Source organism: Salvelinus alpinus, chromosome 3, assembly GCF_045679555.1.
Source record: "Salvelinus alpinus chromosome 3, SLU_Salpinus.1, whole genome shotgun sequence".
Taxonomy (NCBI): Eukaryota; Metazoa; Chordata; class Actinopteri; order Salmoniformes; family Salmonidae; genus Salvelinus; species Salvelinus alpinus.
The window spans coordinates 20249796-20268040 of NC_092088.1; the positions used below are offsets into that span (position 1 = coordinate 20249796).

The window sequence follows — 18245 nt, forward strand, 5'->3', positions numbered from 1 at the left end:
AGCCCTTTCCCCATCTTTAAAATCATTAGCCCCTCTGATGTTCGTCTTCTGTCGCCCTGTACCCTCCGTATACATCCCCTTTTTCATGTGTCTAGAATCAAACCCATGTCTCACAGCCCTTTGTCTCCTGTTTCCAGGCCCACCTCTCTCCCCCGTCTCATCGACGGACAACCGTCATACACGGTGAGGCGTCTCCTGAAGGTTCGACCTCGGGCAGGGGATTCCAATACCTGGTTGACTGGGAGGGTTATGGCCCGGAGGAGAGGTGCTGGGTTCCCGCTAGGGACTTCCTGGACCTAGGCCTCATCGCTGAGTTCCAACGCCGGCACCCAGGTCAACCAGGTATGCGCCCAGGTAGGACGCCAGGTGGCGCCCCTAGGGGGGGGGGGGGGGTTCTGTCACACTTGTGTTCTCTGTTCGTCTGTTGCCAGTTCGTTTTGTTCGTCAAGCCTACCAGCATTTTCCCGCTTGCGCCTGTCTTTTCTAAAGTTCCTGTTTTCTAGTTTTCCCGGTTTTGACCATTCTGCCTGCCCTGACCCTGAGCCTGCCTGCCGTTCTGTACCTTGTCACACCACCCTGGATTATTGACCTCTGCCTGCCCTTGACCTGTCGTTTTGCCGGCCCCCTGTTCTAGTAATAAACTTTTGTTACTTCGACACTGTCTGCATCTGGGTCTTCCCTGAAACGTGATACACAGGCTCCTTTCCCTCTCTCTCTCTCTCTCTCTCTCTCTCTCTCTCTCTCTCTCTCTCTCTCTCTCTCTCTCTCTCTCTCTCTCTCTCTCTCTCTCTCTCTCTCTCTCTCTCTCTCTCTCTCTCTCTCTCTCTCTCTCTCTCTCTCTCTGTCTCTCTCTCTGTCTCTGTCTCTCTCTCGGTCTCTCTCTCTCTCTCTCTCTCTCTCTCTCTCTCTCTCTCTCTCTCTCTCTCTCTCTCTCTCTCTCTCTCTCTCTCTCTTTCTCTCTCTCATGATCTGCCAGTCTGGTAATGCCTAGCCAGCAGATCTAGTCACTATTGACTTTCTGAAAAGGGGCATTCGCTGGGTTTTTCCTAGGGAGCTCATTTAGCTCCTTAGTGTCAGTCCTTGGTCAATTTATTCAAGTTATCTCCATGGCCACAAGCTTGTGCTATGACATACTCCCTAAAGGAGGAACAGCTCACATCCAATCATGGCTTCTGACACAGAATGGTCCTGACATTCATGAGTGCTGTCATCTCCAAGATTTGGGACTTCACCCTGTGACAGTAGTGTCGCCTTGACTGTTGTGGGATTTAGCAAATGCTGCAGCTGTTTGAGGCCATGGATATAAATTGATGGGTGTGTGTGTGGAGGGATGGGGTTAAGTGTGTGTGTGTGTGTGTGTGTGTGTGTGTGTGTGTGTGTGTGTGTGTGTGTGTGTGTGTGTGTGTGTGTGTGTGTGTGTGTGTGTGTGTGTGTGTGTGTGTGTGTGTGTGTGTGTGTGTGTGTGTGTGTGTGTGTGTGTGTGTGTGTGTGTGTGGAGGGATGGCTTGTGTGTGTGTGTGTGTGTGTGTGTGCGCGCGCATACCTTAAGGAGAGTGAGATTTACTTGACTCTGGAATGTCATTATATAGAGCAGGATCATGTACTCAGGTCATAGTATTAAGATATTCCTGTTTCACCATCTCCTCCCATGAACACATACTGTAACATACACCAATATTGTCAGGATGCCATTTAACTTTAGGGAAATCTAATATTAAGTCTGAGATATAACATTTTTTATTAATTCCCCTGTATAATTTTTTTTATTAATTCCCCTGTATAACATTTTTTATTAATTCCCCTGTATAACATTTTTTATTAATTCCCCTGTATAACATTTTTTATTAATTCCCCTGTATAACCATCACAGCACATTTTCTTATCTTTCCCTTCCTCTCTCTGCTTGACCCCTGACCCCACGTTCCCTCATCTTTGACCCCTCCAGGTCGGGAGAGAAGAAAGGGTCACATGATCTCTACTGGGGATGCAGAGTTCCCGTGTGAGTACCACACCCTGGGCCACGGCGGCACGCGCCGTTTCCCTCACAACAACAACAACAACGGCGGGCTGGCGCCAACCTCTGGGAGCCGCCAACGCCACAACGCCATCGCTGCCAAGAGTCTGGAGGCCCTTACGAACCTTCACAAGGCTGACATAAAGCGCCAGCACGAAGCCTTTATGGACCTCCAGAAAAATCAGAAGTACCCGGCCAGCCCCTGTATGTCTCAGGGCCAGAGATCACCTAACTTTGGACGCCAACAGCAGGTAACATCTTAATACCCTCAAGTACCCATCCCTGGTAGAAAAACAGTTGAGAACCACAGGAGTATCCAGGCTACATGTCAATGAATCAGTTTATTATGACATCGTTGGCTGATAATAATCAGAAGGTGTTAGAGGAAGATGGAAACAGAGATTTGAGATAGGAAGGAAATAGACACATTGATCCATACATGAAAGGTTGGCCTCTTCCACCCATCAAATCCCCCTCTCTATCTCTCTCTTTTCCCTCTCATCCCCCACGTGCTTTGCAGTCAATGCCTGCATGCCAAAGCTGTTAGAGATGCAAAGCACCATGACTTTGCTGTGTAGACTGTTTATTCTCCCCTACCCTCATCCCTCTATCCTGATCCCTCCGTCCCTCTACCCCAATCACCTGCCTGTGAATACCACCATTCATCATAGACTCCCGTCTCTCCACACTCTCTCCTCCATCGGCCAAGTATCACTCCATCCCCTCCTCTGTTTCCTCCCTTTTGCTTTTATTTGCTCAGTGTATTTACCCTGGCGCAGCCATCTATTTCTGCACACAAGTGTGCGAGAGAGAGAAAAAGAGGGAGAGACGGAGGGGCAGATAGAGGGAGAAACAGGTGGAGTCCACGGTTGCCACGGCAACCCCTGCGCCCCCCCCCCCCCATTCCCATATAAGGCAGTCAATGATATCATATGGCTGGCAATGCCTAGGCAAAGAGAGAGAGTGGAGAGGGCGGATGGCAGCAGTAGCAGCAGCGAGAGAGAGAAACAAAGAGGGAGAGATGAGGAGTGAGAGAATGACTGAAACTGCGATTGGGCTGTAACGGTTTAGGGACAGAGAGAGAGAGAGAGAGAGAGAAAGGAAGTTCCACTGGTTCTACTTCAGATATCCAGACCAACACCGCCTGGGATTTTGTGATTCCTCTGGGCTCGCGGGAGAGCAAGAGGACAGAGCCGCCGCAGTCAGAAAATGGAGAGGGGGGAGGAGGAAGGGGAGGGAGGCATGTGGAGCATCATGTGAACCAGCACACCACCACCAGTCAGCCAGCGGCAGCAGCAGGCTCGTTGAGTAGCAGCAACGGTACCAGTTCTCCCTTTCATTCATTCATCAATGGAGACGTGCAGAATCCTGTGTGTTCTGGTGTTAGAATAGATGTGTCTCTGCCGCTGCATGTGGGGCAGAGAGAGAGGAGAAAGGGAGAGCGAGAAAGAGAGTGATGTATGCATGTATGGAAGAGAGCTGTTTCTGTACCTGACTGCGTGTGTGCATGTGACTATGACCAGCCAGTGTGTGCTCGTTTGTGTGAGTGTGTGTGAGTGTGTAGCTGAGACCAGTGCAGGTAAGACAAGATGCAATGGGTATGCCTCTCCTCTACTCCCTCCTTTCTGCAGGCATAAGAGGAGGGGTGTGTGAGTGTATGTGTGTATGATCTGTGTGTCTGGGCTGGCTCATGCCAGGTTTTACCAGTGTGCAGGTGTTGGCCAGGTGTGGTTGTGGTGCCGCAGTGTCTGAAAGAACAGGAGGGGGCTGGTGAGTGAGTGAGTGAGTGAGTGTGTGTGTGTGTGTGAGAGAGAGAGAGAGAGAGAGAGAGAGAGAGAGAGAGAGAGAGAGAGAGAGAGAGAGAGAGAGAGAGAGAGAGAGAGAGAGAGAGAGAGAGAGAGAGAGAGAGAGAGGGTGGGTGGGTACAGGGATGACTACTTGGCATGCAGGTCAGGCATCCGTTGCTCCACTCATATCTCTCTCTCTCTCTCTCTCTCTCTCTCTCTCTCTCTCTCTCTCTCTCTCTCTCTCTCTCTCTCTCTCTCTCTCTCTCTCTCTCTCTCTCTCTCTCTCTCTCTCTCTCTCTCTCTCTCTCTCTCTCTCTCTCTCTCTCTCTCTCTTTCTCTCTCTCTCTCTCTCTGTACACATAGGTCCACCGTGGGATTTTCAGCTTGTGTAATTGAGATATATGGCAGGGCATTGAATTCCTTCATGGTGCATAGGGGGACGGTTTATTTAGTGTGGGGCAGATTTTATGTTCTGAAACGCCCTCTTGTTAGTGCACATTGGAGGAGAGGTGGGCAGGGGAAACTGAAGTAAGCGGAATGAAGAGGGAAAGGTGGATGAATACATGAATAGAGAGCGGGGGGGACGTGGGAAAATGTGTTTAATGCATATGCATATGCATAAGTCTACTGGTATGTTAGTGGGTGGAGTTATGCGAGTACAAAGTTGAGGAGAGATTGACTGCATCACTATTGCTCTTTGTGCGAGGTGTTGATGTGTTGAAGGTACCGACCTTTATATTTAAGTAGTTGGCACACAGTTTCGGACACTCATTGGTACAACACAAGACATGCAACCAGAGGTCTCTTCACAGTCCCCAGGTCCAGAACAGAACAGAGGCTGGGAAACACACTGTATTAAACACCACCCCAGGTAACTCAGGCTAGGAATAAAACCAGTTTTAAAAAACAGATAAAAGATCACCTTACTGCACAACGGGAACTGTGAAGAGACACAGCCATTTTATATATCTTGTATTGTCATTTCAACTGCGCTATGTACAGTACCAGTCAAAAGTTTGGACACACCTACAGCGGTTCAAGGGTTTTTCTTTATTTTTACTATTTTCTACATTGTAGAATAATAGTGAAGACATCACAACTATGAAATAACACATATGGAATCATGAAGGAACCAAAAAACTGTTAAACAAAATATATTTTATATTGTCACGTGTGCTCCCTCTCCGGCCTCTAAGTCACCAGGCTGCTCAATATGGCGCACACCTGTCACCTTCGTTACGTGCACCTGCGAGTCGTCAGACTCACCTGGACTTCATCACTTCCCTGATTACCTTCCTTATATATGTCACTCCCTTTGGTTGCTTCCCTAGGAGTCATTGTTTCTGTTTCTTGTCTGTGTGCTGTTTGAGTTTCTTGTTTTGTATTATGTTCCGTTTATTTATGAAAACACTCTGCTCCCTGAACTTGCTTCCCGACTCTCAGCGCACATCGTTACATATATTTTAGATTCTTCAAAGTAGCCACCCTTTGCCTTGATGACAGCTTTGCACACTCTTGGCATTCTCTCAGCCAGCTTCACCTGGAATGCTTTTCCAACAGTCTTGAAGGAGTTCCCACATATGATGAGCACTTGTTGGCTGCTTTTCCTTCTCTCTGCGGTGCAACTCATCCCAAACCATCTCAATTGGGTTGACGTTGGGTGATTGTGGAGGCCAGGTCATCTGATGCAACACTCCATCACTCTCCTTCTTGGTCAAATAGCCCTTACACAGCCTGGAGATGTGTTGGGTCATTGTCCTGTTGAAAAACAAATGATAGTCCCACTAAGCGCAAACCAGGTGGGATGGCGTATTGCTGCAGAATGCTGTGGTAACCATGCTGTTTAAGTGTTCCTTGAATTCTAAATAAATCACTGACAGTGTCACCAGCAAAGCACCCCCACACCATCACACCTCCTCCTCCATGCTTCACGGTGGGAACCACATATGCAGAGATCCTCCGTTCACCTACTCTGCATCTCACAAAGACACGGCGGTTGGAACCAAAAATCTCAAATTTGGACTCATCAGACCAAAGGACAGATTTCCACCAGTCTAATGTCCATTGCTTGTGTTTCTGGCCCAAGCAAGTCTCTTCTTATTATTGGTGTCCTTTAGTAGTGGTTTCTTTGCAGCAATTTGACCATGAAGGCCTGATTCACACAGTCTCCTCTGAACAGTTGATGTTGAGATGTGTCTGTTACTTGAACTCTGTGAACCATTTATTTGGGCTGCAATTTCTGAGGATGGTAACTCTAATGAACGTATCCTCTGCAGCAGAGATAACTCTGGGTCTTCCTTTCCTGTGGCGGTCCTCATGAGAGCCAGTTTCATCATAGCGCTTGATGGTTTTTGCGACTGGACTTGAAGAAACTTTCAAAGGTCTTGAAATGTGCGTATTGACTGACCTTCATGTCTTAAAGTAATGATAGACTGTCGTTTCTCTTTGCTTTTTTGAGTTGTTCTTGACATAATATAGACTTGGTCTTCTACCAAATAGGGCTATCTTCTGTATACCACCCCTACCATGTCACTACACAACTGATTGGCATTAAGAAGGACAGAAATTGCACAAATGAACTTTCATCAAGGCACAGTCTCAATGCATTCCAGATGACTACCTCATGAAGCTGGTTGAGAGATTGCCAAGAGTGTGCAAAGCTGTCAAGTTAAAGGGTGTCTACTTTGACACTTTTTGTTTAACACTTTTTTGTGTTATTGTGTTATTTCATAGTTTTGATGTCTTCACTATTATTCTACAATGTAGAAAATAGTAAAAACAAAGAAAAACCCTTGAATGAGTAGGTGTGTCCAAAGTTTTGACTGGTACGGTATTAGATCTAGATATTGTGTGTACAGTATGTACTGATATGTAGACTATGTGTGACATTTTAAAAGTGTATGTATTTCAGTGCTTGACTTTTAATGTTCTGTACTATGTACTATGTCATATTTCATGTGGACCCCTGGAAGAGTAGCTGATCCTTTTTTAGGGATTCGAATAAATACCAATAAATACCAAATACTAATATGTTGAGTTGACATAGGCACGTTTGCTGAATTCCAAATCCGACCCTAGCAACTTCTCCTAGGCACTTCTTTGTATCTTAAATAACTGAATATATTTAAGCAAGCCTCAACCTTGAGGGGGTAGGGGTTGATTTGGTATTCATCATAGGATTATGGGTGTGCAAGATAGTGTATATCTGCTTCAAGATTCTATTAGGGTCGATATAGACCGTAGAAGACATACATGACATTTAATACAAATAATATGTGCAACCATTCTCAACTTCATATTTCAATTTAAAGTTAAAGTTAGCACATTTGATTATACCCATATGGCGTTCATAGACACTTTACACACTGTAGGTATAGGCTAACAGCAATAAATGGCTAGGAAAAACTCCCTAGAAAGGCAGGAACCTAGGAAAAAACCTAGAGAGGAACCAGGATCTGAGGGGTGGCCAGTCCTCTTCTGGCTGTGCCGGGTGGAGATTATAACAGTACATGGCCAAGGTGTTCAAACGTTCATAGATGACCAGCAGGGTCAACTAATAATAATCACAGTGGTTGTAGAGGGTGCAACAGGTCAGCACATCAGGAGTAAATGTCAGTTGGCTTTTCATCATCGATCATTCAGAGTTAGAGACAGCAGGTGTGGTGAAGAGAGAGAGTCAAAAACAGCAGGTCTGGGACAAGGTAGCACGGTGAACAGGTCAGGGTTCCATAGCCGCAGGCAGAACAGTTGAAACTGGAGCAGCAGCACGACCAGGTGGACTGGGGACAGCAAGGAGTCATCAGGCCAGGTAGTCCTGAGGCATGGTCCTAGTGCTCAGGTCCTCCGAGAGAAGAGTAAGAGAGAGAGAGAGAGAGAGAGAGAGAGAGGGGGGGGGGGAGAATTAGAGGGAGCATACTTTAATTCACACAGGACACCGGATAAGACAGGAGAAATACTCCATATATAACAGACTGACCCTAGCCCCCCGACACATAAACTATTGCAGCATAATACTGGACACTGAGACAGGAGGGGTCGGGAGACACTGTGGCCCCATCCAACTATACCCCCGGACAGGGCCAACCAACCAACCATAGTATCAGTAGTCAAGTCCTAGTTATAGTGAGCAATAACAGTCTTGTGACTGTGTAGAGGCCTGGCCAGTAAAATGGGGTCTGATTGGAGGTAATATGTCATGGGGTCTGATTGGTGGTAATATGTCATGGGGTCTGACTGGTGGTGATATGTCATGGTGTCTGATTGGTGGTAATATGTCATTGGGTCTGATTGGTGGTGATATTGCATGGGGTCTGATTGGTGGTAATATGGCCATGCAGGCAGACACATGATCACTAGCGCTGACTCGGACAGCAGCCTGCAGGACGCACAAAGCTCTCTGTATCTGGGTCACAGGAGCCCACAGGCCTCTGTTCTCTTCTTCTCCTGCCTCTGCTGTCTTTCTTCATCCAGCTTCTCTCCTCCACATACTCTCTCAACAGAGGGTTGGAACTCATTGAATATTTCCTTTCACAACCAGGGTAGGAATGGAAGGTTCTTTCTTAACAGAGGGTAGGACTGAACCTTCTGTCTCAAAAGAGGGTAGGAATTAAGAGTGAGGGAGGTTAAAGGTCTAGCTCTGAGCTAATGGAATAGAATACTATATCTGAATGTAGCTGGGTCATTCTTGCATTTGCGTCCCGTGCCATGGCAAACCATGAAAAACACTTCAAAATGAAAATAGATATTAATCTTTTGTTTATACTGAAATGGTTATCAATCACAAAACATAATGTAAGTCCTTCATACTGCAACACTTTATGGCAGGGATCATCAACTAGACTAGATTTCTTTCCTTAACCGGATGGTCGGAACACAATTACTAATAATTTGTAGACTGAAAATTGACTGCAAGAAGCCCAAACAGTTATAATTTTTGACTAAAACGTAATCATTTCACACCTTGCTTACATTTGTATACAATCATATGCCTCTCTATTATGCGTGGGAATACTTGGGAACAGATTTCCAAAATCATTTGGAGCTGATTTCCTGGTGTTTTCATTGTCTTTTATGTCCAACAGTGAAACTTAAAAAATGATAATATATCCAAAGTATTCAGGCCCCTTTACTTCTTTCACATTACAGCCGTATTCTAAAATGTATTCAATTGTTTTATATCCTTATAAATCTGCATACAATACTGCATAATGACAAAGCAAAAGCAGGTTTTTAGACATTTTTGTAAGTGTTTAAAAAAAAGAAAAATGGAAATATCACATTTACATAGGTATTCAGACCCTTCACTCAGTATTTAGTTGAAACACCGTTGGCAGTGATTACAGCCTCGAGTCTTCTTGGGTATGACGCTAAAAGCTTGGCACACTTGTATTTGGGGAGTTTCTCCCATTCTTCTCTCCAGATCCTCTCAAGCTCTGTCAGGTTGGATGGGGAGCATTGCTACACATTCTCTCCAGACATGTTTGATCGGGTTCAAGTCTGGGCTCTGGCTGGGCCACTCAAGGACATTCAGAGACTTGTCCTAAAGCCACTCCTGCGTTGTCTTGGCTGTGTGCTTAGGGTCGTTGTCCTATTGGAAGGTGAATCTTCACGCCAGTCTGAGGTCCTGAGTGCTCTGGAGCAGGTTTTCATCAAGGATTTCTCTGTACTTTGCTTCGTTCATCTTTCCCTCGATCCTGACTAGTCTCCCAGTCCCTGTTTTGGTACCCCTTCCCAGATCTGTACCACGACACAATCCTGTCTCGGAGCTCTATGGACAATTCCTTCGACCTCATGGCTTGGTTTTTTGCTCTGACATGCACTGTCAACTGTGAGACCTTATATAGACAGGTGTGTGCCTTTGCAAATTATGTCCAATCAATTGAATTTACCACAGATGGACTCCAATAAAGTGGTAGAAACATCTCAAGGATGATCAATGGAAACAGGTTGCACCTGAGCTCAATTTCGAGTCTCATAGCAAAGGTTTTGAATACTTATGTAAATAAGGTATTTCTGTTTGACATTTTTAATACATTTGCAAAAATGTCTAAAAACCTCTTTTCACTTCGTCATTATGGAGTATTGTTTGTAGATTGACGAGAAAATTATTTTATTGCATCAATTTTAGAATAAGGCTGAAACTTAACGGAATGTGGAAAAAGTCAAGGGGTCTGAATACTTTCCGAAGGCACTGTATATATTTTTTTGTTGGGGGGGGGGGGGGCAAATAAAACCACCCGCGGACCAAATTCGCGAGTTGCCAGTTGGCAAACCCCGTTTTATGTTTATGCATTGTTTAAAGTACTTAGGGCAAGCAAATTGGGCTATCCCAGTAGCGATGATGTTTTGGGGATTTAGGGATATCTACCTATGATTTTGAAAACTAGAAAGTAAACAAAGCTTTTAATACATTGTATCGATCAATAAAAACAAAGAAGGCTATTAAAATAAAATGTTCTTTCAACAATAATACCTTCAATTTGTCATTGGTCTTTTTGTCATTGTTGTTACTGCTCCTACTGGTGGCACAATGTCATAATAATGTTAAAAATGATTTCAAGACTGCAATATTAGTTCATTTAGAATGGGAAGACGTACCCAAAAATATAGAACATTTTGTTAATTTTCTCCAAAATACCATGCCCAAATGCCACCACAATTCAAGATCGACCAAGCTGTTTAGGCGTCAAATAGCCTAGGGGTTAAGAGCATTGGGCCAGTAACCAAAAGGTCACTGGTTCGAAAATCCCTGAGCCGACTTTGTGAATAATCTGTCAATGTGCCCTTGAGCAAGGCACTTTACCCTAATTTCTCCTGTAGGTCGCTCTGGATAATAGCGTCTGTTCAATCACTCATATGTAAATGTTTAGATGAGTGATAAGATAGTCAGGTATCATCCCTAATTTAGATGGAAACAAAATTGAACTGTGCACTTGACACCCCTGGCACAAGTCCTACATAATCTTGTCACAGTGTCTTGGTTATAGCCCATCATTGTCACTGTGACTCAAGGACACTACACACAGTCACAATAGCCTAACACAACCTAATAGGTTTAATGAACTTTGTCCTCTCCGTTGGAGGCTGCCCAAATTCCCTTAAAAAGCCAAGCTTCTTTAATCCAGTGTCGGTGTATTGCTTTAATCCACTCCTGAATTTGAGCCAGCTAATTGTGTGAACAGTAGGTGTTCAGTTGGATTGCTAGCTAGCTGGTGTGTGTTTGTCATTACTATGGATGTAGCGTCTGTAAACATTTGATTCATTGTTGGGAAGCAATTACAAGCAATTAAAAGGCTATTATGATGGCACTGAAGGACATCGGAAGTTAATCTGGTCTATCATCACAATAATTAGCCCCTCACTTTCCGATTGGATCTGACGGAGAGAGAAATATGATGGTATCATACCCCTCCTTTTTTTGTCTTGAGAAAGTCTTCAACTCCTCTCTCTCTGTCTCTCCATCTCTCTCCTCAGATAAAGTATACATTCAAATCTTCCCAACTGTATTCGTTACGTCTGCATTTTCTTACAAACGTCTGACTGGAAGCGGATAGATGGATCTTTCTCACTCACATCCCCTTTTCTCCGTTCCCCACATGTCTCTCCATCCATCTCTCTCTCTGACTAGCAGCGGTTGTCAGGGAGAGAAGACAGTTGTCCGGCTTAAGGGATGGGAACATATCTAACTCCCTATCCTTTTCTCTCTCTCTCTCCCTCTTCCCTCTCTCTTTCTCCCCCTAGCAACAGCCCAACTACTGGAGTTTCAAGGTCAGTGCTAAGACTGTTTGTGTTTTAGTGTGAATATGTGTCTCTGTCTCTGTGGATTTGTCTATAATGGGATAAACATTCATCGTGTCTGTGTGTGCATCTGTGTGCTTCTCTACTCCTCATTGTGAGTGTTGCTGTGTTGGCACACACCTCTGAGACTTGTTACTGGTGTAGGAATGCATCTGCTGCTGTATTTTGAGTCCCTCATAGTGGGGCCAAATCCCAATTTGAGATCTGTGTGCTGAAATTGGACATCACCTAAGTTATTGTCACGGCCGTTGAAAGAAGTGGACCAAGGTGCAGCGTGGTGAGCGTACATATTCCTTTTATTTGCGAAAATGTCGCCAACAAAACAACAAACGAAGAAAACAACCGTGAAGCTTACAAGGCTAAGTGCCACTAACAAAGATGACTTCCCACACAGAAAGGAGGGAAAAGGGCTACCTAAGTATGGTTCCCAATCAGAGACAACAATAGACACCTGTCCCTGATTGAGAACCATACCCGGCCAAAACAAAGAAATACAAAAACATAGAAAATAGAACATAGAATGCCCACCCAAATCACACCCTGACCAAACCCAAAATAGAGACATAAAAAGCTCTCTAAGGTCAGGGCGTGACAGTTATGCCTTGATGTCAATGGGAGATTTGTGCGAAAACGTACTTTGCCTGGATCTCAGGTTAGGATTTGGGCCAAAGAGACTTAAAATATATGTAACATGTAAATAATTTGCCTGATTCGCAACAGTTGTGGTTTACATTCCGTGTACATGAACCAACATGACTGTAGAACAGTTCTGTCTGCAAGGTTTAGGTACTCTTAGTGGACAAAATAAGCATTCTGGCTCAATATGGCTGCTGTGCATCCCCCATGTGGGCGCTACATATTGGTTCCCACATATTCTGTAATGCCACTATGTAAAGTTGACACAGAGAATGTAGAATGGAAGGGCTACTGATTCAGTTGATTTCTTAATTTTTTTTATTTTTTGCAAAACGCTATATATGCATTGTTTAGCTGGAATGGAATGTTTGTATCCTTTATATTTGTCTGTGATATGTGTTTGTATCACCTAGCTATCTTAAGATGAATGCACTAACTGTAAGTCACTCTGGATAAGGCAATCTGCTAAATGTTCACATACAGATCTCATATTACTCTATGGAATTTTGTTTTCTAAACATTGATGTCACAAATGTAGAATTTGTACATTTCTTCACATTTGACTGTGTAAAACCTAGCAGTGCTACTTATATATCTGAAACACACCAATCTCTTTCATAATTTCTTTAAACAATATAAGCTAATTTACCCCCCCGAAATTAAAATGGATATAAAGCGTTTTGGAATTCAACTCTTCATATTAAAAATTCCCTATGACAGAGATCTGACTGTTGTGTGTTGCTGACCAAAGAACAAGGCAGGAGAGGAGAACAGAGGAAGGAACAAAGGATGGAAGGGTGTTTGAAGCCCAAGTTTCTAAATTTGCATCTATGGAAGAGTTGATGCTTTCAGAATGAATAGATGGCCAACAAAAGTCTACAGTGTAGAATGGCAGTGTTTGGTATCTTTGTAGCATCTAGACAGAAGCATTCTACACACAGAAGCATTCCATTAGTGTAGTAGTCTCTCTGCTACATTTCCACGGTAAATATACAGAATATTTCATAACTTAGTCACAAATGTACATTTCCTATTTGGATTTCCAATCCCTGCATTCCTGATTTGTATGTCATATAATACCTCCCTACTAATTACATAACTGGTGGTTTCCTCATATGCCAGCAGTCCATTTCCCTCTTATCTCGTTCAATGTCACACACACTAGCTTTATTGAATCCCCCGTTCGCTGTTGGCTCCCAGTTCTAACGGGATTGCTTATCACTCGCCCTCCCTTCCTCTCAGGGAGGCTGCTGTTCTCACTATTCTGATGCAAGAGAAATCCCTTCAGCAGTGCTCTTAGCTCGCTCGCTCGCTGTGCGTGCGTGTGTTTGTGTCAATGTGTGTGTCTGTAACGGCCCCTCGCTAGTTTCTTTTGATGTTCCATTGGCTTGCGAGCACTTTACAAGTGCACGTGCATGCACACGTGCACACTGTAGATTAGCATACAAACACGTCTACATTTACACGGAAAGGCCGTTGACGTAAATGTAAATGCATGCACACAGTCACAAGCTATGCACATACAGAAACACACACACACACATCCGCGCCAGCAAAATCACAAAATCATTTTGAAGACTCGCCTCCTTCTCACATTCTCTCAGATCCTCCAACAAAACGGAGGGATTGTCTGTCTGTTTAAACTACTCTCCGTGGGGAGGCCATACCATGGATTAATATGCTTGCAGTGCTATCTCTTCTCTCTTTCTGACTGCAAAGACTGCTAGGCAACAGCAGAGGAACCGAGAACCTCTGCTGTATAATTCCCTCCCTTTTGCGGATCCCAGCACCACTAATACAAACATTAATACCATTGTCTGTCCCTCATAGGCCTCGGTCTGTCTGTCTATCTGGAGTGGGAAAGTAATCAGAGTCCATTGTCTCCTCTTCCCCGCCTTACTGTTGAATCAGGCCAGAAAGTCTATACTATAGTTAATATGTGTTCCAAATGGCACCCTATTCCTTACATAGTGCACTACTTGTAACCAGAGTCCGATGGGCCCCGGTCAAAAGTAGTGTACTACGAAGGGAATAGGGTGCCATTTGGAAAGCAGATTTAGAGCCATGTAAAGGCGCTAGCCGTATTCACATGGACAATGACTCATTCATCCGATCCAGGTGAAATCATCATGTCTCCTACAGTGCATGGATTCCTTGGGCTTGACTCCTTTTATTCAGAGCTACTCACAACAGAAAATGGATTTCATGCAGGGGCTATTGTTAGGTGTTCTGTAAGTGGCGTAGCAAAAAAGTGCAGCTTGAATGTTCTTTGATTGATTGGTTGGATGATTCATTGGTAGGTTGAGTGCTTGATTGATTATTGCACATGATAGGAGGTGAACAGAGGCGGCATCCAGGTAACTGCTAAAATAAAGGAAGCACCAACATAAAGTGTCAATAGGGCATTGGGGCACCACGAGCCGCCAGAGTCGCCAGGAACACATTCAATGTGCCTTGGCAATGATACAAGTGTCTGGAGGGATGTGACAATCTTCTTCCATGAGAAATTCATAATTTGGTGTTTTGAAAACAATGTCTCACGCACCGCTCCAGAATCTCCCAAAAGTGTTAAATTGGGTTGAGATCTAGTTAAATCCCCTATGCTCCATTGAGATCCCTCTTTCAAAGTCACTGAGACCTCTTCTTCTAGCCATGGGAGCCAAAATACTGGTCAACTGGGCATGACCCTAAGCGTGATGGGATGTTTTCATTTCTTCATCAACTCAGGAACCACACACATGTGGCACCACCTGCTTTCATTATACTTTGTGTCCCTCATCTACTCAAGTGTTTCCTTTATTTTGGCAGTTACCTGTATGTAACAGAGACTGTCGATATACTGTAGAGGACAATGGCACCATAAATAGTATATTCTACAAAAAACAAAGCTAAAATCACTATGCTGTTGTTCAGTGTCCTGGTTGAATGCACTGGTAAGAGTTACTGCCAAAGGACTGAAATGTAGAAGCAGCATAGTTAGTATATAGTATTTTGACAAGACATTGTCGCGCTTCAGAAACTCCCGATGTCTAAGTGGGGAATATCTGTCATATATTTTGGTCATTTAGCAGACGTTCTTATCCAGAGTGGCTCACAGTAGGAGTTAGTACATACATTTTCATGCAAACACACACACACACACACACACACACACACACACACACACACACACACACACACACACACACACACACACACACACACACACACACACACACACACACACACACACACACACACACACACACACACACACACACACACACACACACACACACACACACACACACACACACACACACACACACACACACACACACAAACAACAACATTGTTTACAATAGAGGGAATTCCTGGACTAGCCATGACACTTGGGGTCCCAGCTAGCAGGCTCAGTAGCTAAAGCATTTGAACAGCTGCTATTGTTGTCCTTGGCTGTCTGCGTGTTGATATGGTTTTGGGTGGAAAATCACTATTCCCTGATCTGACTCTGAGAATGGCCTGTGTTTTGCAGCCCTAAAAGGCTTAGGATGCCTACGGCCATGTTTCCCCTTGCGACCACCTGCAGGAAATGCAAACGTGTAGTGCAGGGCTCCCCAACTGGCGGCCCGCGGGTCGATATGGCCCGCATATGGTTATATTTGGTCCCCCATGTTTTCTGAACAAAAAATGTAATTTGTTTTTAGAATTTTTTATTTTTTTTATTGTTGGACATAAATGGCTGTAAAAACACCAGGAAATCAGCTCCAAGTGATTTTAATTTAAGAAATCTGTTCCCAAGTGTTCCCATGCATAATAGAGAGAAACATGCGATCGTATGATTATGTTTTAGTCAAACATATCTGTTTGTGCTTCTTGCGGTCAATTTGCAGTCTACAAATTATTTGTAATTATGTTTCGGCCCCCCGACCATCTGCTCAAGAAAAAAATCGGCCCGCGGCTGATCATGCTTCGCTATGATCTGCCAAGACAGAGAGAGGATATTTGGTGCATAAAAGGCTTCTAAAATGTGTAATTTCCACTTTTACATTTCAGACTTGATTTGCCCAAACAAAAAATATATAAATCTCTACAAAAATGTCCATGAATTATAATCCACATAATAATTCACATTTCCTGTTGCTGCAGGATTATTTTCCTGCTGTAGCAAACTGGCTCAAATTAAGATCCTACATCTGTATGCTGTGGCACGTGGCCAGAATCACTTATCGACACGCTTCGCTATGATCCGCCAAGACAGAGAGAGGATGTTTGGTGCATAAATTAATAACAATTTAATGAGGACTTATTAAGGACTTTCTTTTAAACTGGAGAAGCAAACTTAAAATCCTTAGAAAAGTTCTCCCAATGCTTCGTTATATAATTGTACTTAGACAAAGGTTATATGAGGTGGGATCGGTTTCATGTATACAACTCTCTCACAAGGATTGGATACAAGGACACAACTAGCTTGAGGGGGATGGTCCACGAGTGGAGCACTTGTGTATTCCCACAAGGGATACACTGACTATTATTGTACATTAGATGATTAGAGTATGCTGGTTAAACCTGTGCTCATACACACATCCTTGGGGTCAAAGGTCCCCCAATTACAGAGCTCGCTGGAAAGGTATGCCAGGACTGCAGGGTAGCAATGCCCATGAAATTGCCCGAGATCCACAGGGGGGCGGAGACGGAAGTGAGGAAGGGGTGCAGGGGGTAGAGACAGGTTCGGGGCACAGCTATACAATGCTACCTTATCAATCATCACATATTCTACTTATTGGTCTGAGAGAATCCACTTTGAGGAAGCCAGCCAATCAGAGCGAGAGAGAGAGAGAGAGAGAGAGAGAGAGAGAGAGAGAGAGAGAGAGAGAGAGGTAGGATTGTGAAGAAATAGTTTGAGACAGTTAACAGTTTGAGACCTGTAGTCATACAGAGACCCCCAAGAAGGGACACAGAGGTAAGAAATGATTGTGCACATGAGTGACACTTTCCCACTGCTTCTAAACTTATCACTAAACGTGTTGCCTGTTATTGTACAAATGATTGACTTCTAGTTATATTGCTTATATGGTTGTCCAGTGTCATACATTTGATAGTTTTGGTATTTTCTCTTTGGAATGGAAGCTGTATCTACTGTCTGCATGGTTCCTCTTGTTGACACAGATAACACTGCACCATGACTGATGTTTTACGCAAAAGACCATGAGATCTCCAGTAAAGATTACCCAGCCTTAGCAAGAGTCAGGTGAGAGAAGCACTGTCATAAACCAAGAGAGAATCCATGAGACGGAATGGCCTTCCAAGACATAAAGGAGGTCATGAGTTCTTCTGCAGCAGAAAAGAATGCCTTCACAAGGCTGTTGACATCATGACAAAACACTGTTATAACAGGTCATAAGAATTGACGACAACCAAACGGACTTATAACAGCGTGACAGGCTCAGAAGAAGTTATAGATTTTTTTGCGGGGTCCAATTATCCTCATTGGATGGAGAAGTTTATTACAGTATCTATCCAAGTTTAATTGCACAGGCAGAAACATGGTCATGATTATCGAGGGCATGGGTGGAATTTGAAAAATATGCACTCCTGTGAAATGTCCAGGCATTCTGCAAAAAATATGTATTCATATTCCCCCAGAGATTTTCACTTTAGAAACGACATTCCCATTCGTTCCTCGCCAATTCCACCCTCTCCTCCCTTGGATTGTGCTATTGAAGAGAATGGAGGTGGGGAGTTTATTGGGCGTTACCCCAGAGAAAATGTCAGCTTGTAATGTAGACAGACACAGCGGGAATAAAACGTGGGCATACAGAGCGCAGTCAAGCTTGTCTTCTGGATCCCAGGAGCGCATGGAGAGGAGCCCTGCCCTCTGAGCCTCTCCACAGCTGCTGCCTGCACACTGAAATGAGAACTAATTAGGAAAGAGCCGACAGGAAGTCAACCATCGTGTTGCACTTTACGACTTTTCCTCTCATTCTCTGCTTAAGTATCTCTCGCTTGGTCTCGGAATCTGTCTTCCTCCT

At 44.1% G+C, this 18245-nt stretch overlaps 1 protein-coding gene across 4 annotated transcripts in view; it reads left to right on the forward strand.

Annotated features, from left to right (window-relative positions):
• Window positions 1-236: 236 nt before the first annotated feature.
• Window positions 237-18245, forward strand: part of LOC139570214 (SRC kinase signaling inhibitor 1-like) — a 47214-nt gene continuing 29205 nt past the window's right edge. For 3 of the 4 annotated variants that reach the window (XM_071391887.1, XM_071391889.1, XM_071391888.1), the window contains exons 1-3: window positions 237-342; window positions 1946-2265; window positions 11542-11568. In XM_071391887.1, the coding sequence (XP_071247988.1) occupies window positions 1969-2265; window positions 11542-11568 (324 nt within the window). In that variant the 5' untranslated portion in view covers window positions 237-342; window positions 1946-1968. Of the gene's footprint in view, window positions 343-1945; window positions 2266-2983; window positions 3335-11541; window positions 11569-18245 lie in introns of those variants that run through there. The other variant, XM_071391890.1, reaches the window with a different exon arrangement.